Source organism: Drosophila mauritiana, chromosome X (assembly GCF_004382145.1).
Source record: "Drosophila mauritiana strain mau12 chromosome X, ASM438214v1, whole genome shotgun sequence".
NCBI classification, from domain to species: Eukaryota; Metazoa; Arthropoda; class Insecta; order Diptera; family Drosophilidae; genus Drosophila; species Drosophila mauritiana.
In genome coordinates, this window is record NC_046672.1 from 13,065,629 (window position 1) to 13,087,323 (window position 21,695).

General features: G+C 41.1%; 1 protein-coding gene across 6 annotated transcripts; it reads right to left on the minus strand.

Annotated features, from left to right (window-relative positions):
* Positions 1–256: 256 nt before the first annotated feature.
* LOC117148859 (histone deacetylase 4) lies at positions 257–21,603 on the minus strand. Of its 6 annotated transcripts, none has more exons than XM_033316524.1 (14): positions 21,191–21,603; positions 18,206–18,269; positions 11,782–11,894; positions 6,946–7,053; positions 5,930–6,187; positions 5,772–5,845; positions 5,354–5,484; positions 4,278–4,424; positions 2,886–3,826; positions 1,587–2,801; positions 1,386–1,505; positions 888–1,322; positions 688–821; positions 257–598 (listed from the first exon to the last, which is right to left on the minus strand). In XM_033316524.1, exons 2-14 carry the CDS (start codon positions 18,237–18,239, stop codon positions 544–546), a joined length of 3,765 nt encoding a protein of 1,254 aa, XP_033172415.1. In that variant the 5' UTR covers positions 18,240–18,269; positions 21,191–21,603; the 3' UTR covers positions 257–543. The 6 variants fall into 6 exon arrangements, with proteins under 6 accessions (XP_033172415.1, XP_033172416.1, XP_033172414.1 ...); XM_033316525.1 differs by having other exon boundaries at positions 5,930–6,157; positions 20,886–21,603; XM_033316523.1 differs by having other exon boundaries at positions 20,886–21,603.
* Between the last annotated feature and the right edge of the window lie 92 nt (positions 21,604–21,695).

Here is a 21,695-nt window from a genome sequence, read left to right on the forward strand (position 1 = left end):
TTTGTGTGTGCGTTAAAATACCTCTGCTCTCACCTTAAAACAAAAAAAAAAAAATCTCGATGACTTCTACAACTAAATTCTGACCTTATGCTACATATATACTCATATATATATATATATTCATATAAAATCTCCCTTTTTTTGAAAGGATTCTTTTCTAATTATTATAATTATTTCTTCTTTTGGAGGCACAGCCACCATTTTGAACTTTAGGCCCTGTTCTGCTTCTTTTAGACATGTTCCCCTATATTTTCGATGTTTCTCATTTTTTTTTTTTTTGTGGTGGGGGGCGGGGGGTTGGGATGCTATAATCGATCGAGTGAGAGAGATAGATGTGGCTATAGACGATCAATGACAACGACAACAATTGCAAGCGAGCGCCACAACAACAACAGCAACAACAATCAATTCAACTACAACAAATAACTAAATGTGCATTGAGCAGCTTGCGGCCACGCCCTCCTGCCATTCCCACTACCACGTCCACAAAAACCTCGCCACGCCCACCGCCTCCTCTTCCCCGAAATACGTCTGCATCGCCTTCTATTTGGTTTCATCCTGATCCATCGGCTCCTCGGAATCATCGCGGGATAGAGTTCTGTAAAATACAAATATACAAGTTACTCATTGTTATCACCAAAGTATCCAACAAAAACTCTGAGCTAATAAACTTGACCATAAACCCACCTGTGCATCGACTGCATCGAGAGGCCAGCCATGGCGTTGATCGTCTCGGACTCGTCGTGCTCCACCTTGAGCGTCTCCAGCGCAGACAAGCCTACCGTATGCTCCAGCATCCTTACGCAGGGCCAGTGCGTTTGCTACAACAAAAAAAGAACAAAAGTTAGCTAGGTGATCAGCGGAACATTGTAAATTCTCCTATTTACCTGAATTGCTATCGTCTTCTGGAGCGTATTGATGGCATTCTGGCAGGGCGGGCGCTCCAGCTCGGCCTTGGCAATGGGAGCAGCGGGATCGCCGAGCAGCGCCCGCACACACTCCTGGGCGGAATCACAGATGGCGGCCAGATCGTAGCCGCCCTCGAGGGCCAGCACCACTTTGCCGTTGGCCAACTGAAGGAGTTCGCGGGTCATAAACCCAAAGCAAGCCGGAGAGACATGGTAGCCACCCAGCGGTGCCGGATGGCCGGTGGCCGCATCAAAGCCGGAGGATACCAGCACAATGTCCGGATTAAAGTTCCGCGCGATGGGCATCACAACGGTACGGAATGCAGCGATATACTCGGCGTCGCCCAGTGGCGGATTTAGTGCCCCAGACCATGAGATGTTCACGTTAAAGCCGAGACCAGCACCGGAGCCGCACTATAAAACAAAAAAAAATGTTTATTTACGACACGGCTGAAGCGAAATATCAGGGAAACTCACCTCTGTGGGTCCACCTGTGCCGGGAAAGAAGTTACCGTCATCGTGTCGATGTATGGAAAGATATAGAATGTCGGGACTTTGGTAGAATGCTTGCTGTGTGCCATTGCCGTGATGCACATCCTGCAAAATTATAACATTGAAAACGTAATTTATAGCTAGTCAATAAATGGAAATTGGGTTATATTGGAAAATCAAACTCACCCAATCGACGATGAGGATGCGCCGCACCTCGGGCATCCGCTGACGGAGCAGCTTGGCCGCAATGGCTATCGAATTGAAGAAACAAAAGCCCATGGCCAGATTGGCCTCCGCATGATGGCCCGGCGGACGCACAACGGCAAAACCATTCCGCAGGTCACCCTTGGCCGTCTTCAGAGCCAAATCGATAACACAACCGGCAGCCATTCGTGCAGCTGTGGCCGTGTGGTGCTCATTCCACGTGGTATCCAGATCGACACCCAAGCCGCCGCACGACAAACGAACGAAGCTGGCCGACAACGTGTTCTCCAACTTGGGCCTGCTCAACTGGCACTGATTCGAACCGAAGAGCATGGCATGCGCTTCGGTGTGCACAGTCTGCAGCTCCTCCTGCGTCGCCTTGCGAGCGCGCAGGCGATCGCAACGCTTCACCAGATCCGTTTCATTCAGCCGTGCCCACACGCTCTGCAGTCGACCACTGTGCTCCGGATGCTGGGCATTGTCTCCGCAAATACACGAGTGCTTCAGCATGAGCGGATCGTAGGCCAAACCGGTGGTGACCTTGTGCGGCGGTGAACCACTCGCCGATGGCTGGTGGTTACGCAATTGGCTGGCGTATAGTGTGCTCATTAGCTGGCGGTGCTGGCGATGCGGCAGCGAGAGGTTCACGGGCGGTATATGATCGGCCGACGAGGATGTGGCTATCGGTGCCGGCTGCTGTCCAGTGTCGGGAATCTGACTAAGACCATGCGGTCCCAGCGGCACCAGTGGACTACTAAGCGTTCGCGATAGCGGACGCATTAGGCTCTTCGCCAGTTCCTCCTCCTGCTGAAGGAGCAATAGCTGCTCCCGCTGCTGTTGCAGATACTCCTGGTCCCGCAGCTTAATACCGGACTTTGTGGCGGAGGCGGAGTTACTGGACGCGGTGTGCGGGGCACGGTAGGCGGCTGCTGAAGCCGCCGCCGCCAAAGCTTCGGGCAGATTCTGGGACGTACTAGTGGCTATCGTGCTGGTCAGGACCGTCTTCGGCGGTTTTTTCTTGTCTGTGAGGTCCATTACCTCGGCGGCCGAGTCGTCGTCCTCCTCCTTCAGCTGTGCCTCACGCACCACACTCACGCCGGCGGCAGCAGCGGCTGCTGCAGCAGCTCCGCTGCGAGTCAGGACGGTCTGGCGGACTTTCTGGTTCACCACCTGGTGCTCGTACGCCTGGCGCTCCGCCTAATATTTGCAAAACAACAAAAAAAAAAGTATAAATAAATTAGTAAGGGATCTTTGGATTTAAAGGTTAAAGTCTTCACCCACCTCACTATTCTCGTAGTGCGTTTGGACCACATTCAGCTGCACAGCTCCGGTTAGCATCGGATGTCCAAGGGGCAGTGGTGCCGATTGCGTTCGTCCCAGCGGCCGGTGGCCCTGTTTGTGCAGATGCACCTGCGCCACCTGGGCGTCCGTGATGGGCACATTGTGCTGGTGGCCGGCGTAGAGGCCATGGCCATGGCCATGACCGTGTCCATGGGCATGTGGATGCGGATGTGCGTGGGAGCCGTGTCCGTGACCATGGCTATTGGTCGGTGGCAGTGAACCGGCGGCGGCTGCTGCTGCTGCCGCTGCAGCCACGGCGGCGGCATGGAGATTAACACCCGAACCGGCCACACTGCCCAGTTGCTGCATGTAGGACGACGACGAGGGCAGAATGGTGGAGGCGGCATGGGCCTGCGGCGGCGCCACATCGCCCACCAGCGAGGCCTGCGACGACGATGTCGAGGTGGCCGATGCACTGCGCACCACCGGCGACGGTTGCTGCGGTGCTATCCCCGTGGCCGGAATCATGGCCAGCGGTGCTGGTTGGCGGCCAACGAATGCCATGCCCAGTGGATTGTAGTAGCCCGGCTGTCCGCAGCCACCCTGGGCGGCAGCCAGTGCCGCGAACATGGCATGCGCCTGAGCCTGTGCCTGGGCCTGTGCCTGAGCCTGGGCAGCCACCTGGGCATTCACCTGGGCATGCGCCTGCGCCGAGTTGGGTAAATGCGGTCGCCCGAGCGAAATATTCGGCAGCGATGGCGAGCTAAACAGTGGCAAATCGTTGATGCTGCTCCTCTGGCCCGGCTGATATTGGCTGCCCTCCTCGTTCTCCTCCTGGATGGGTGCACTTGTCGGCGATCCACGGCTACCGACCACGCCCACCGCCAACGCGGCTGCCGAGGGCGGCGAATTTGGTCCAGAATCCGGTGTACTGTTGCAGTCTAAGGAGGATGTTGAAGGTGTTTAAAATGGATTAACTAGGATTGTAACCACAACTAAGAGGCATGGGTTAAGTTAGCTTAGCGAGTTGGTCAGTTGCGGCGTCTTAAAGGGTTAATTGAACAACAGCATTAAGTACAACAGCGAGAACAACAATTCAACGATAACAATAACAATTATTAAAAGTTAAAATAGTTGTCGTTATAAACAATCAATGATCAACAGTTGGAAAGTTATAAACGTTTGAAAGCACTATCAGATGATCATATTATGATCTATTCTGTACAGATTAAATTTAATATTTAATGATATTGACAATTATTCTATATATTTGCAATACTTTTATTCGAAAGGAAATGTCTCGGAGTGATTAATCCCTTTATCCAAACGATACTGCCATCTGACTTGAGTTCTGATTTCTGATGGGCTCTGGTTGATGATGATGATACGTACTTGTGAGAACCGAGTTCTTTTGCTGCCTGCGCTGCGCCGCCTGGAGGAGTCGTTCGTGGCGCCGGGCTCCCGCCGGTCCTCCGATGCGGGCCTTGCGCTCGATGACGCTCTGCTTCAGCCGGATCTTCAGCAGGTTCGGTTCGGATGCTGTGGTGGGGGCGGTTCACACGTGTGTGTTGGGTTAGTTTGGGGTGTTAAGAGCATTGTGCTTATATACTAACACACGGTTGTGGAATTCAAGCTCTGCTTTTGAAACAAACTTGCAGTTAGTTATTTTTGGGGGTTTAACTCAAGGTGAAAGCCATGCTGCTTCTGCTTATTGCTCTTCATTTTCGCCTAAGTGTTATTTCATCTATCATATAAATTGCCTGACAATTGTGAAGGAAATTTATGATACCCAACTGCTTTTTCTAATTACACACTACATTTGCCAGCTATCGCAATTTATTTGACAGTTCAACTAATAACGTTGACGTCTAAATGACGTTTATTGAGATGTCATCTCTATTCACTTAGCCCTAATTTTAGAATGGATTTATTGACTGCAGTTAGTTAGTTTCACTTAAAAACTCCTTGTTTCATATGTTATTGCAACTAATTCTAGACTTTTTTTTTAAAGAGTTCCTCTTTCTGCGTTGAATAACCCCACGCTTGTTATGAATGAACTGTGTCCTAACTGAACTCAAACCTAAGCAAACCTCTTATCTAATGCAATCTTACCCAATCCGAACGAACCCCATTGTATGCAGCCATTATCCAACGGAATTTATCTAAACAATTCATCCTGTGGCAATTTGGTTACGTGACCCAACAAAAAGTATATATTTTTATCTGCCAATTTAACGCAAAATTCGTTGCCTCTGCCCCTTATCTTTTTGCAACTCTTTTTGCTTTTAGCGGTTAGACAATAAGTCGAAGTTACAGGCAAAAAAAAAGGAAACGAATATGAAACTCAGGCGGCAAGAGCTTTTCATTCACTGCGATTCGGTTTGCGGACTGGGATTGAGAAAGATTCATCCTCATCCTCATCCTGCTGGCAATATAACATTGCATTCAATACACAATACTTCACTCACCTGTCTTCCTCAGCGGAAAATCAGATTCATATTTGAGCAGTGAGGGCGGCGGCTGAGGTATTTTGTACGGATGCGCACTGGTCACGGTTCCAGCTGGGAGGGATTCGCCCGAGGAGCTCTTCACCACGCCGCTGCAAGGGCAGATATTTAGGGATTATTAGTGATACATACATATATGTACATATATCGCGAGTGCAAATGGGTACACTTTAAGATATATTTTCAAGGAATTACTGCTTGGTTTCTAAGTTTGCGAAATTCCATTAGAAATACAATTTTGCGGAATTTTTCTATTTAAGTTATGCACTCTGTGTTCAGTTACTAAGGAATTTCTTTCGATACAATTCACTTATTTATTGCACAAGTTTAAATATATTTCCTTGAAATATTCAATATTCAAATATTCAATATTCCTCACCGATTCCTGTAGGGCGACGTTGTCGTTGTGCCATTCGAAGCCGCCGCCTGCGACTTCCTGCTCAGGATGAAGCACTGTCAAAGGATTAGGAGGGATACAGATCAGTGGAGCTCCGTTGGAATTGGGATCTAGCTAGTTGGGATTATCGCATATCTTACGTTGAGAATCTGTTTGACCTCGGGACTGGCATTGGCACTACAGTTCTGCTTGAGTTTCATGCCATCCCTGCCGCGTGCCTGTTGCTGCTGCTGCTGTTGATGCTGCTGCTGCTGCTGCTGTTGCTGATGCTGCTGCTGCTGTTGATGCAACTGCTGGCGATGCTGCTCCTGAGCCACCGCAGCGGCCGCAGCAGCGGCGGCTGTCACCATGCTCTCGTTTCGCAATTCCTGGAAAGCGCCATGTGAATTCACCGCAAACTGAATAATTACAATAAGTTCGAGAGAGAATCGTTTGTTTGTTGGTTGTTTCTTATCGTGGTGGCGGAGAGGGGGGTGGAGCAATAGTTAAGTTAATAGAGCCAAGTTCGATTGTTGTTGCTGCTGCTAGTGAATAAATCTCAAATGCAGATAGTTTGTATTGATACTAAGGCAATTACTTATCCCAAATTCTGATTTATCTATGCGCATCTCAAAGTTATAAAGATACAATGACTAATTCGAAATATAGCTGCAATAACGATATAGTTTGATGTATATATGTACATATGTGAGTGTCTGGCGAAATAGACGTTTTCTGGAACATTAAAGACCTGTGGCGACATGGCTATATAGAAATACAGAGTGTTAACGATGATGGCCTTAGTCATCGCACAAGCCGCTTCCGACACTTCCGGCACGATAATATAATGTATGTATATGTACATACATATACTACCTACCATACATATATATATAATTTCATTTCATTTCATTTCAATTCTCTTTTACTTAGTCCGTCTGTTGTGATTTATTTATTTCTCATTTTTGTTTTTCACTTTTGTTTCTGACGCCCCCACACTGCCATAGACATAGCCATCACACTATCATCGTCGTCATCATCATCATCATTATTATTATTATTATGATTATTATTATTTATAAAGACGAGCAAAACTAAATCGAATAACTAGCAGCAATAGCAACAAAACGACTTGTCGAACAGCTAAACTCAGCTGCATATCGCATCGACTACTCACTTGATACTTGTGCTCCAGTTGGAGTTTATGCTCCAATTCCATTTGCTTCGATTGCTCCTGAAACGAGTTGATAAGCCGCTGCTTTTGCAGCTCCTGGCTCTTCTTGAGCTGCAAAGCAGAACAACAAATAGTATTAACAAATCTTACAATTAATTAGAGTGTTCGGATGAAATTTACACAACCAATTTGAAAGGAAACGTGACGCACACGAACTTCTTTTGCTTGTCGGCCGTCAACGTACAGACAAACAATCAAACTGAAAAACGATTTGTACGTGAATGCAAATCAAATCTTGAATTAAACACTATTTTCCACTAAGCTAAACATTATCTTGCTTTAAATCTATCGATTTTATTTTAAATTGCGCCGATGACCGATACCACATCTTCGATTGACGCAAGAGAAATGTATTAAATTATATGTTTCTATGATTTTATTGGTTTTCATAGCATAGATAAATATAAAAACATGTGCTTTTTGAATTTGTCATTATATTTGCCAGTTTCCTCCTAATCCCAACACAATATGTACAAATGGCGATCAAAAGTTGCCGATCATCGATAACTAACGTTCGATTAATTTGCAAATTTTCACGGAATATAATTTTGTGTTTGGTTATTTTGGTTTTCTATCTTTCTGATCACTTGTGTGTGGATGGATGTGTCATAATATTTGCATATTTCCCATGACCTTAGCAATATGCCTTCCACTCTCTACTTTTCACTCTGTGAGTGTGTGCGGGTGTGTGAGTGTGTGTCACCCCCCACGCAGTCACACATGCAAAAATAAGCGGAAAATACATAAATAAATAAAGCAAATGATGTTTATCTCTTGTTTTTATTTGGTCTGCCTTGTTTAAATGTGAATTTCAGGTGGAAAAGACGGCGTTCTCACTTTTCAGCTTACTTCACTCAATAAATAATCTTTGGTTTCTGTTGCCACTTTGGTTTCTCTTTCATAGATTTCTTTGTTTTTTGTAGTTTTCGGCTGTTTGCTTTCGATATTTGATTATAAACTTTGTTGGATTTCCGAAAATTGCGTGTTTGGTCTCTAACGTTGAATGTTGTTTTGGTTTTTCAATGTTTTTCACTTTATTTTTTGTGATTTTTACTATTTATTTATTTAATATTTTTTTTTGCAATATTTTGTATTTTTTCTTTGGTATTTGGCGCGTTCGCTTTGGCCTCGGCATTCGCTGGGAAATGAGGGAGGCGCTTTCATTTCAGTTTCACTCGGCCGACTGGCCCAACTGGCGAAAAAATCAAATATAAACACAAATTTCGAAACTGTTACGATGGCTGTGAATGTGGATGTGAATGGCTGAGAAAGAGCGCAGAAGAGCACAAAGCGGAAGAGCGATGAAGAAAGGGGTAAGCAGCACGGAGAACGATGAACGGAGAACGGAGAACGGAGAAAGGGAAAGTCGTAGAGAGCGCAAAACTTGGGTAGACAAATGGGCGTTTGGCTTCTGCGATAGAGAACCGTCAACAACATCATTACTCAAACATATCAACAATCGCATCTTACACTGCACAAAATCGAACTGCAATTGATATTGCGTAAGTTTCAGGCAAATGAATATCACAAAGATACCAAATTAGATTAATCAATTTAAAAGGTTAAAAAAAAAACCCAATTAATACAAGATTTTATACATGCAGATACGTTTTTATCTTATATTAGGAAAGTATTCTTTGGAAATTTAACCAGTTGGTTGAGATAAATTTGAAATGAAGAAATATAATATACAGATAACTATTTTTTTAGCCACAATTACCAAAATAGAAAATGGACGATGGACCAAAGGGCTATTTTCACATCAGCCAAAAGAGGACTTCATTTTGTGTTCCGTGCAGAAGCAGAATCTTTACCATATGCCACATCGATTTCTAGGAAACTGCAATCTCCCCAACCCCCCTATACCCACCCCCTTCAACGAGGCACCCACCACCCCCTGCAGCGACGCCCGCTTGCACAACATTCGCCAGTTGCTATGGCCGATGCTATAATTATAAATACCTGCGCTATAATTATAGCGGGGCAAAAGACAACACACAGGCACGCCCATATAAATAGAAGCACTGCGGTTCGCAGCGGGCATAAAAATAAGATTAAATACGAAAAAGGGCGGAGACACAAATACAAATTAAATTAAAGCGAAAAAAATGCATTGTCTATAACTAACTAACTACATGATCATCCACGTGTAAACGACGAATTTCCGGATATTTGAAAGGAAAATAGATTCATTGGAATCGCATTAGTAATCGATCACAGCTTGATGATCTATTCTTAGATTGTTTTGATTTCCAAGTGGATGGATAATTAAAGTTGCAAATGATTGAAATCAGAAACACGTTATAACCATATTATGTCATAAATTTTGCAATTATTTAGAGAAACAGATACAATGTACGTACATAGATTTAAATTTTATTGCTAGCAACTGGATTATAATTGGTAAAAGTATATGGTATAGTTTAGGAACTTCTTATCTTTGTTCTATAAATCTTGCTTCCCATCGCCATCGAATTCCAATCTTCTAGTTCTCTTACCCCAAAAATTCAAAACTATTCTTGCCTAATTTGTGTGCGAAGATCAAAGATCATTGGATCATCTTCATTAAGATCTTGTCAACCCTCCCACAAAGAAAGAGCTGCCACCACCCACCTTGCCACCCACTCCCCCCATCAATTTTTGCTAATTTGCATTTTGCTCGTGCCACCGAAAAACGGAAAACGAAAACAGAACACAAAATGCTTAAGGAAAATAGTCTGAGGAATTCAATAAAACATTTTCACTGATTGGCAATTGTGAGTGTGTGTGCGTGATCCAACCAGCCAAGTGTTTTTGTGTGTTCTTTTTAAAAATAGAGCCCGCAGAGTTTATAAAAGAACAAAAATAAATTCAAACGAAAAAACCGAAAATAACAAAACGGCGAACGCGTTGATGAAAAACCAAGGCAGCTCTCAAATCGGATGAAAATGGGCAAAATGCACAGAAAAAAAAAATTAATCATTTAAAAAAAAAAAAAGAATGCGATAATCAACCGCTAAATATGGCATTGCATTAAATATTATAATTAAAAGGTATTGAATAATATAATTTTATACATTTTTTAATTTTATTTTTTATTTTTCTTGGCTATAGAATTTTGAACTATACCGACCTACGTTTGAACTAAAAGTTTTAAGACAATTAGAAAAAAATATATATATATCTTATGATTAAACGTCTAATTTCTTTCCGTGTATAGACTGAGACTAAAAAGAAACTGTGGGCGGCGGGGTGTGGCAGGCTGAAGAAGAAGCACAACACGCCGAACATAAGCTGCATATAAAATGCTCTTAAACGCTAAAAATAAAGTTTTCAAACGAAAACAAAACAAACGAAATGCGACGAGAAAAAAAAACAAAACACACACACAAAAAAAAAGGCACAAATTACGACAAAAATAAGAAGGCAAACTGCAGCCAAAAATCGAGGCATAAATAAATCCCCGAGACTATAAATTGAATGCAGGCAGTACCAGAAATACGAGCAAGAAGAAGCAAAAGCGGCCCACAAAGCACGGGGACGTTGGGGCGAAGGGGCGTGGCAGGTGGAGCAGCGGGATCGAAGGGGCAAAGGGGGGGGGGGGGGGGGATTGAGCAGGTGGGCCCCGATGCACATGCTGGCCATCATGCCCGGCTACAGTGGGCCCAACTCGGAGAGACACAAAGCAGAAGGCAATCACTTTGGCGCGGTACAGTAAGCACCCGCTAGTACCGGATTTAAAATCCGACTTACTCAAAAATTGATCTCGTAAAATCGTCAATAAATCCCCATATCATGTATAACTCATATCATATATACTCATGTATAACTATAACTCAGCACATTTTGAAAACCACATATTGTCCATTATAGCCAGGGATACCTGCATATCCTCTGCACTGGCATATCTTCTCCGACATTTCTCTCTGCGGCTCTCTTGACTCGGTTTCAGTCTATTTTTAGAGGATTTTATTTAAAAAATGCGCAAAAACTCATACATATTTTCGTAGTGAACACAATAAATATAGAATCATTAAGTTGTACACGCATTTAAATTTAGACTCCCAACAAGAGGAGCAGCATCGCATGGGCACTCACACACACGCACACGCACACAGCACACACACACACTTATACAAGAGAGAATAGCCAGGCGAATAATGTATAAATAAAGCGGAAGGCGAAAAAGCTCAACAAAAATAAAACAAGATGAAAGAAACAGGGGAAATATGAAAAAACCAGCTGGAGAGACTGGACCAAAAAAGCTGGTCAGCGATTTGAAATATGGTTTCAGAATTACAGAATTTCTGAATTCGGTACTCATAAATCTACTTATGTATGTTTCAACCAAATTTTAGATTAACTATATATTAGTGTGAAATACAAAATACAGTAACAAATAGTAAAAATAAATTCCAAAATAACTGTAATGTTTTAGTCACCCAAACATTATAAAAAATTAGCTAATGACGATTATAATGACGATAATATAACCACAACGCGTTCTGAAATATTGATAACCCCGTTGACTTTATTTCTATATCTTCCCATGGAAACAACGATCCATATGATCTAATTTCGAAATCACTCCTTAAACTACGTAACGTCATATGCAAATATTTCAATCAAAACCAGTTTTGTTATGTTCCAATGATTTGATTAACATTCTGGTTCTTCAAATGATTTGATGTGATGTATGATGTATGTGAAACAACCTACATACGTATGTACACATAGGTGGCTATTTCATCACGAAACCCTCGATTTGGGGGCTTCCAATCGATGTGGGGGTACACTCACCTCCATGATCTGCTGATCGATATCCACGGCGGGATGGGGCTTGAAGTCCAATGTCAGAGTGGCCGGCGTTATGTGCAGCAATCGCTCATCGCTTCCGGCTTCTGATGGCAGATCTGCGAATTGACAATGTAAACACACAACTGAGCGAGCGAAATTGAATCGTTTTGGAGAGGGATATAGATTGGTATAAATACTATATATGTACATAAGTATAAGTATATACACATATGTATATATTTAGATCTGGAGGAGGTGTGACTCGCTCTCCGTACCGATTATGTAGATAAGGCCTCGCTTATCAGACGCTTTTAAAAATAAATCTAAAACGTATTTAGTCAACGCGTTGGATCCCGATAGATGGTGTCTTTAAATGTATGTGTGTGTACACATAGCAGAAATGTATCAAACATTTTTATTCACAAAATGTACACCTTTATATAAAAAAATATATGCATTTATAAGAAATGTAAAACGACAATATAAAATACACTTTTTATACAGCACTTGATTGGATTGATATACGGAACTGACATTTTTTTTCTCAGTGCATCGACTATTTTTAGTAACCTTGTACAGTATATGCTAACAGTGATTACAACGATTTCCTCTAGACATTTACATCAGCCTTTTCTTGTTATTTTGTCGCACGTGACGCCTAACATAACTTTTATTTCTTCCTCTCTTTCTCAATATGATTTACTGCTACCCCGGAAAAAATGATAAAAAAGCGTTGGGAAAATCACGAAAAATCGGTTGAAAAATATTTCATTGATAAATTTTTGCAGAGGAGAGAGGAGAAAGAGAGAAAGAGCGGGAATATTTCTTTCACTGGACTAATTGCGCGCCAATAAGAATGCAGAGATGACTAACCGTAAAGTCCTATTAGTAATGATTCTTCTCTACGATTTTCTCGCTCTCTCTCTCTCTATTTTGCTATACAGTGTTGATCTAATCAGCAAAGTCGAGTTTTTTTTTTTGGTCTAGAAATTGATTCCAATTGAATATTGGGCTATGTGACGATGCTAAAAATAGAACAACAAAGAGCAAAGCCCAAAATCAGCAACAAAACAAAAGTAGAAACGCATGTGCATAATTTGTAATGTACATACATACATACGTTTGTAAGTATTTATGTACATATGCAACATATAAATCTAAATAAATTGTATCCAATCAAATAGAATAATACATTTATATTTGCATGTATGAATGTAACCCAATAAAATATTGTGATTCCCAAAGAAATTGTTATTATTCCATGCTCATAAATTTTTAGGCCTTCAGGCTGGTCACTATCATTGTGGCCGCTGCTGTGGGCGTGTCTGCAAGTGTGTGTGTGCCGGTGCATATCTAACTGAACAGGCCGTGACCTGCTGCGCTGCTTGCTGCGCTGCTTGCCGCTCTGCTTTGCCGTTCTATTTATAGCCGCCTTTATAAATCGTGCATGGCTTTGGGGAGTATATTTAGAAGTGGCAACACACACAGATACTGCAACTACAACTACAGGCACTGAAATAACAGCAGTGCATATTGCACAAAGCTCAGAAAAGCAAGTGCAAAATGTGAAACAAGATAAAATAACAAGGAAAACAAAAACACAACCGACATTGCATATGTGTATATGTATGTACATTTGTGCACTGTGTCGTGTGAACTTAAAACGTGAAGACGAAATTGAAATTTCATGCGAAATGAAAGAAAATATCAAGAGCAATGACGACTATGTGATTCTCTTTCGCTAAGTATAAATAAAAAATAAACCAGAAAATTTTACTCAGTACAATTTCCACTTGGCATACTTGTAGGGTATTTGTAAGCCCATAATGCTTGCCCTACCAAAGAATTACAGGATGAAAGATGGAATAAGATAGCCAGCGTGCAGTGCAGGTGCATTGGGTGGGAGAGCGATAGGGAGAGAGTGGCTTGCAATGAGCTGTTTTTGCTCTTTTTTGGCAATGCCGTTTAAATAAAAGTAAATGCGTAGCGCGCTCCCACTCTTTCATTCTCTGCCCCTCTCCGATTCTGTCTGTCTTCCTCCCACTAACAAGAAACTCCCCTTCTGGACATTTTTTTGTTTTTTCAACTTCAAGGTCAATTTGTGTGTTGACATAGAAACCAGGCAACCAAATGGCACAACAAAAACAAAAGCACGTGTATGTGTGTGGCCGCAAAACAGAAAGGTGGAGGGGAACAGAAAAAGAAGAAGAAGAAAAGCGGTATAAAATTTTATGGAGGGGGCACTGCTGTCATTGAAATTGAAACTGAAATTCAATTGGAAATTGATACGACAACAACAGAGAGTGAGAACGAGAGAGCAGCTTGATATTCACCCCGCCCCCTGCAACACCCAACCACCCACTCCTCTCGCTCTCTCTCACTCTTTCTCTCTCTTCTTCCTTCCTCAATAAGTTTGTTTTGAGTGATAGCAAGGTTTCCGTGAGTGTGTGTGTGTATGTGTGTGCCTTTGCATTTGTATTGTGTGGGTAAATTTCCAGCGCGCGCATTCTAAAAATAGAAACAACAACAGCTAAACTTTTGGGCCACGCCAACAAGAAAAAAATGCGAACGCCGACAAAACGTTCTCCTTGTTTTCTGTTTTTTTTTTTTTTTTTTTTGTGTTGCTTCGTAAAGTTCTAGGCTACTACACCACTTAAAACTTATACAAAAAATCCCCCCAAAACATGAAAACACCCCAATTTTATGGGTTTACCTTGACGAATTGAAAAGTCAAAAGGCAGTGGCAATAACAATATCAAACTGTTGTTTGGTAGTTACACTTACTAATAGGTTACGTTTAGAAATCCATCGACACTAACTTACTTAACTTCATTATGAAAAATGAAGTACTACTTCACTATGAAAAATGAAGTACTACTTCACTATGAAAAATTAAGTACTTTGGTCAATTAGGTTTCAAAATTTAGGTGAAGTTTACATTTCGAATAGTATCGATTTAACTACATAGTTAGTTATTCGCTTGCAATCCTGGCACAAAAGAACTGCTAGATCTATTTCCTGAAATGACTCATCCAATTTGTGGCAAAATGCAGAACCTACAAGGTACACTATTCTCTCCATCGACTAGTACACTGTAGTATTGTAGTACTGTGGGTGAATGAAATGAATAAATAACGCAGCGACGCTGCTTTCGATATGATTACCCCACAGTGAAGACAGTGGCGTGGCGAGGTTTTGAGGTGGGGGGTTTTGGGTGTATGGCAGGTTGGTGGGTTGGACTGCGGGTTAGGGAGGGGGGGGTGGTTGGTGTTACAAGGGCGATACATAAGCCCTAACGATTTTATATAACAGCTCAAACACACTGAGACACACACAGAGCCCAAACGGCGAAGCAAGTTTTATTCTTGGAATGCCATTACAATAAATGTTCCACTGGCACCGGAGGAAACAAAATAGGTGAGGGTTTTTTTCTTTTTACCACTACTTCCAATTTTTTTTCTTTTTTTTTTTTTTTTTTTTGTGGATGAGGTGGCGAATGGTGGAGATGGGGAGGGTCGGGCATGACCTTCTTGCAGGTGCTGCGTGTTTCACATTGAATGAGAAAGAAGAGTAACAATAGCAGAAAGGTAAAAACTTTTCACTTATTGCGTCTTAGACAATCAATTTCTGACCCACATGCTGCAAAATGCAAAGCTGGGCAATTAATTTCTATATATAATTATTATTCCTCAAATGTTTAATATCAAAAGAATGCCAACACAATACGGAAAACACTATTAATCGCAGGAAATATTCGGGAAAGAATATTCGAGTAGACATATTAAAGAAAACTGCGTAGATATATATGTTAATTTATCATATTCTGTATAGAAGAGTTTACAATTTAAGAAGCTTACTAAAGAAAATAAATTTACTTGATTGTAGTTCATAATTAATAAATTGGAATTAATCTAATTAGTTGTGTGGATTTTTGAATATGTTAGGTTTTATAGACTCTTTATTATTGATGAAAAACTAAAAGAACTTTTCACAAGACCTTGGACAACAAATTGCGTTAAATTTACTCAATCAAACATAATTGAGTTATGCCAAATGCCGTGTGTAGATATGCCTGGTTTTAAACGTTGTTATTATTAGATCACTAATTTTCTAAGTTGAGCTAATTTTAAGTCGACCCTTGACCTTGCAAAATTTGCATGCTCTATATCCGGTTGAATAAGTAGATTAGTAGAGTGGCTATTAACCAGGGCAATGGCAACACTTCCTAATAATTAATGCAACGATTTTCCACCACCCACTTACCGCCCGTTCCAAGGGAAATGTAATTTTCGTGAATTTCTAATGGCATATCGATGTCAAACAGCTGGACGTGGACGACGGGGAAAGTGCCTCACTCTCACTCTCCGGCCTTGCCCCTCCCCCTCCCCCCTCCCCCACAGCAATTAAACCCATATCCTGGTGAGGCATTGGAAAATGGTTAGGGAGCAGTAGAGAATGCCCGGAATCCCCGGACTTGTTCGCAGATTGCACGTGGCAAACACAAAATGGGGTGGGGGAAAAAAATCCAAAACAAAATAGGAGAGGAGGAAAGACGTGGCCCGGGTCTCCGGGTTTCATGGGCTTTACGGGTCGCTCGGTCTCCGGGTCCGGCCGTCAGTCAACAGTCCACACACACACACACACACACACACACACACACTTACACCATCCATTTGAAAGGCAAGTAAATGTTGTTGCCGTTGCTTTTGTGTCTAAAAATAGACGAAAATCGATAAACGAATGTTTTTCTTTTTGGCTGTTGCAAACAAACAGACGGGGAGAGCAGCAACGAGCACGAGAATCGTGGAGCGAGAGAGCTGAGCACGAAGCGAAGATTACGGGGCTCCAAACCATCTCGACGACCCACCCACCAACGAGGCCGCCCAGCCCACCCACTGCCTATTCGGCCACCCGCTTTCTCTCCTTCTGCCCCACCCACTTTCGCCACCCATTTTCCAGTCCATCCACGTGCTTGGCATTGGCAGTGGTTTCGATGGATGGCCAAAAAGAAAAACGACCGAGATAAGTGCTGTGCAGTTGGCTATTATCGGCTACTTAGGAAAACTAGCTGAAAACATTTGCATGAAAACAACACAAGTACTCCCACTTATCATAGTTTTGAACTGAAGCAAGATTCGCTTTAAGTTAACAAATAATACATTTTATTTAATCATTGTTAAGATGCTAACATTATCTTTAGCTAATGTTTAGGAATAATTTTGTATTTATTCAAAAGTAAGAACACTTGGGATATTTATAATAAACCCAAGCTTTTAATGAGTTAAATATGTAATATTAGCCGCTGATAAGAATATGTTCCACAAAAGATTTATATACCATGCTATTCTTCTGTAGTAACTGCTTCACTTTAACGTGGGAAATGCGTCAGCTCTGGTGAAAATTAATCCCAAGCACCCCCCAATTTCCACCCATCTATATCTATTCAGTTCAGTTCAGTTCTGTTTGCCGTGAAAGAGACGAAAGCAACGTTGACGACCATGGACAATGTTCTTGTTGTTGGTCTGGGCCTGCCCGGGACAAAAGTTAGTAGATCCCACTGTACAGAGCCACCACCCCCCATTGAACCCCCCCACATTTCGGCCGAATGAGAGGAGCAACAAACGCACAGTGGTTCAAGCTGTGCAAATATTTAACTGATTTGATTGACAGCTGGCAAAGAAGTTGCTCTCGAGATGGAGAGAAGTGCTTTGTGTTCCTCAAAATTTGGATACACCATCTGCCACATGGAACTAATATACAATGGAAATTGAAAGTTGATTATTTAGTGAATAGTTTGAGCCATTGTTCTCGACCTAAATAGGGCGCCTAAACATTTGTCTACATTCTTGCAGGCTGAATGGCTTAAATCAATAAAATAGTGAATGGGAAAAGCCGAACTGATTCTTTGGCTTAAGACTTGTAGCAATAACATCTAATATCAGTGGTTACCTTCCAACTTCGTTTAGTGTGACCAGCTTGGGCAATTCGAAGAGCACTGCCTTATAGTTCCCAACCAGTTCGCCTCCGGCTTTATATACCGTTATTCGCCAGCTTTCGACCAATGTGCATCATCCATTGACAGCGCTGTTCTGGCCCGCTTTTGTGTATGTGCTTATTACAGTTATTTTTGGAAGGCAACACACACTAGCACACGAACACACACCCACGCGTACTGTGTAAGCTTTTGTTTGAGCATGTGTGCGTGCCTGGTCTGTGTACATTTTGAGTTATGTATTTTGAATGTTGTTAATGCTATAGCCATAGCTACAGCTATATGCAGGTTATATACGAACACAGCCCACAATGTGGAGTATAATTTCATATAATAACCACACAATAATACAGCCCTAAACTAAAACCCAATTTAACTATGAAACAGGGGCATAGGATTTTCTAGGATTTTCCAGGGTCCTTATTTCCCACTTACCGTGTATTGGTATTCTATCGTCGGGACTAGACATTTTGCATATGGAATTTGGGGAGGGCGGAACCTGCAACAAATCAGAAAAACAAATTAAACAATATGCAAAAAAAATTAATTCGAACATTTTCACAGAGATTTGCTTTATGATCTAGTAGAAGAGTCTTGTAGCCCGTGCAACATCTAGTCCCCCATCAATCATAAATACTAAAAAAAAAAAACAAAAAGAAATAGATTTACATAAAATCCTTTGAAGTCGACACTGATCTACAACCAACATGAATTTTTCTTTCTCAATAATGTTATAAAGCAAAGGCAATTTAACACAATATGAGAACCACTTGTTCGTTATAATCTTAAAACTTAAAGATCCGTTTTATCTCAACTTTATGATTCTGAGTCATTTGGTTAAGAATCTTTTCCCATGGGGAAATGCCGCACTTCCTTAAACAAACACAAATAGCAGATTGCACATAAATGCATATGTATTAATGTATGTGTGTGTGTGTGCATGTTTTCAATATGAGAATAATTCTGTCAGAGACCTCAAAACAAAAATTTCATTCAAAATAAATTCGCAGAAAGAGATAAACATGGAAAAATAAACCGAAAAACAAGTGCCTGATAAGGCAAGAATTTTTTGGAAAATTTTTGTTGTCATTTTCGGAACTCCGATAATGATATGTACATATGTAAAAATGAATTCTTGTTTGTTTCTCTCGTCTCGTCTCTTCTTGTTTTTATTTTTGGTTTGTTTACAGTCGAAAGCACTTGATAGGGGAATTTTTACTGATCGGAAATAATTTAAATGTTCTATCTAGGTGCGCCTCTTTGGGGGCGTGGTCGATCAAATAAATTTAAAAAAAAGGAAAGATAACAAGTTGCCCCATTGACCTTCACAAACACCACGCACACACACACACACACATACACATACACTTACATATGCGTACATATGTGACGCACGAAACAATTTCCGTTCACTAATTACACGAGCAAATAGAACAAAAGCTACCAGCAACCAGAAAACCAAATGGCAGAAATTGCATTGTAAATAAATTACCGTTAAATCGGTTCCAATTAAGTATGTACAAAACCATGCGACTATATTCATAAATAATTCAAGCAATTAATTTCATAAAGTCACATGGAATTAAAGAATCAAAGGAGGAAGGATACCATCAAACTCGTAAACAACGGTAACAAAAATAAAAAAATAAAACAGTTTTTATAAATTGAGTTCGGTAAATTTAATTGGCGGGAAACATTTGGTTATACGTACATATGTATACGTAAGGTAAAAAATATGATGTAATTACCACATTGTCATCTTGCGGGAGTTTCAATTAAGCCAAACAATGAATCACAAAAAAAGCCAATCAAAAACAAAGAAATTAACTGTGTGGTTTGAGCTTCTCTTGTGCATTTCCCTATTAAAACAATAGACAATAATGCCGGGACAATAGATCAAACCAGAGTAAATTAAAGACCAGACTTTAATAGAATTAAGTTAATTAAGAAATATACATAAATGCAAGAAAATACACAAGCAAGGTCACACTGGTATTGTGGTAAAATAAAATTGTAGCCACGAGCAATAACTTTAACTTGTAAATTCGCATCTCTGTTGTTGCTAAGTTCAAAAAGAAAACTTTCCTCCGCCTTAAATTTAATATACAGCATAAACAAATTAATTTGAGGGGCGGCGTGTAGCTAGAAGAGTAAGTTGGCAGCCTCTATTTATCGTGGCCAGTCATATTAAATTAATTATAGTCATCAGTGGGTTGCATTGTGAGCTAGAAATGCGTGTTTTCCACTGAGACGACAGAGGCACTTAAATCATGAAGAAAAACAAATGCTGTGGGTTAAATTTCGTTAAAATTATAAAATTAAAAACCATTACAAAATGGAATTATTTTAAGATAATTCTACTACAAATTTGATATTCAAAATAATGGATAAACAAAGACTTCGCTTAATGGGTGCTCACTGTAGTTGGGTAAATGAATAAAAAGGAGAACAAATGTCCAAGAGGGGCAGGCGAAGGGAGATCGCGAAGAAGAATGAGAAGTTCGGCTCAAAGCAAACGAAACAACAACAAAAGATCCGCAAATTCCATTCTGTGGCCGTTGCCTTTATGGTTGTTGTTGTTCTTGTTACTGTTTTATATATTTTTTTTTCTGGCATCATGTTGATAACCAAGAAGAGAGAAGAAGCAGAAGTAGAAGAGGAGACATAGAGCAAAGGAAGAAGGAGGAGAGCAGAAGAAGCGAGCACAACATAAACCAGTTCAATGCGCTTTGCGGTGGAGCTTTTATTATTTATTTTTGCTTCATTTGCTTTTTGTTGTTCTTATTCTTGTTTTTTTATATATTTTTTTTTGGGTGGCAGCCACATTTACAGCAACTTTACTAAGTGAACAAAATCAAATCATCAAATGCAAAGAGTGCGAGCGAGCGAGAGAGCAACAGAAACCGACTGAAGAGAGGGGGGAAGAAGAGAGCGCGAGCACTTCATTTAGCACGCACACACTTGTTACATAAATAACGGCGAATCGAGTGAGGAGCAAGACAGACGAAAAAGAAGTCTGGCTGATCTAATAAGAACATGCTGTGCCTCCTCCCTCTCTCTATTCAGCTGCTAATAAGAATACACGGGGCAAAGACAAACAAACAAACATAAATACCTCTTCCAAGTGGTGCAAACTGCTTACTGCTGCTATTGTTGTTGCTGTTGTTGTGTTTTGTATTGTCGCTTTTCCAACTTGTTTCACAAAATGCGAAAAATGATTAACGAAAATATAAAATAAATAACGCGCTCTCTCGCTCTCACTCTTTGTATGTGTGTCTGTGTTGATATATATAATATATATATACTGAACGATGAATTCACGACTTTTTTAAGTTAATTTTTGTGTAGTTGTTGCTGCTGCTGCTTTTTTGTAGACGTATATTTTTGCGCTTAATTTTTATTCGCCTTCTTTCTTTTTACCCTCTTTTGCTTTTCTCTTTCGTTACTTGTTGTTGTTATTTTTGTCACTTTAGCAGTTTTCGCAGTTTCTTTTTGGTACTAGTACTACGACAACTGCCTCTGCTTTTTTTGCCTCTTCTCCTCATCATCGCTCATTTTCTTTTGCTTGTTGATTCGCCCACAATTTATTCGGTTTTTTTCGCTTCTGCACGCGCACGCACTTTTCTTGTTGTTGTTGTTTTGATGTTACGAAAAAAAATGGGAATTTTTGCCGCAGGAAAACAGAAAAAAAAACAAGAAAATTATTATTTTCGAATTTTTCGGGGTTATTCTTTGGAAAACGCGCGATTTGCTGTTGGATTGGACTTTCTGGGGCGACGCGACGCAAAAAATACAAATTAATGTTCCGAATTCCACGACTATTAGAGCTGGAACCACATCGATATCTATTCGATGCTATCGATGTGGTCGTAGAATCGGAAATACGATGAATCTCTTGGAACATCGATTAATATGGCTTGTTGAT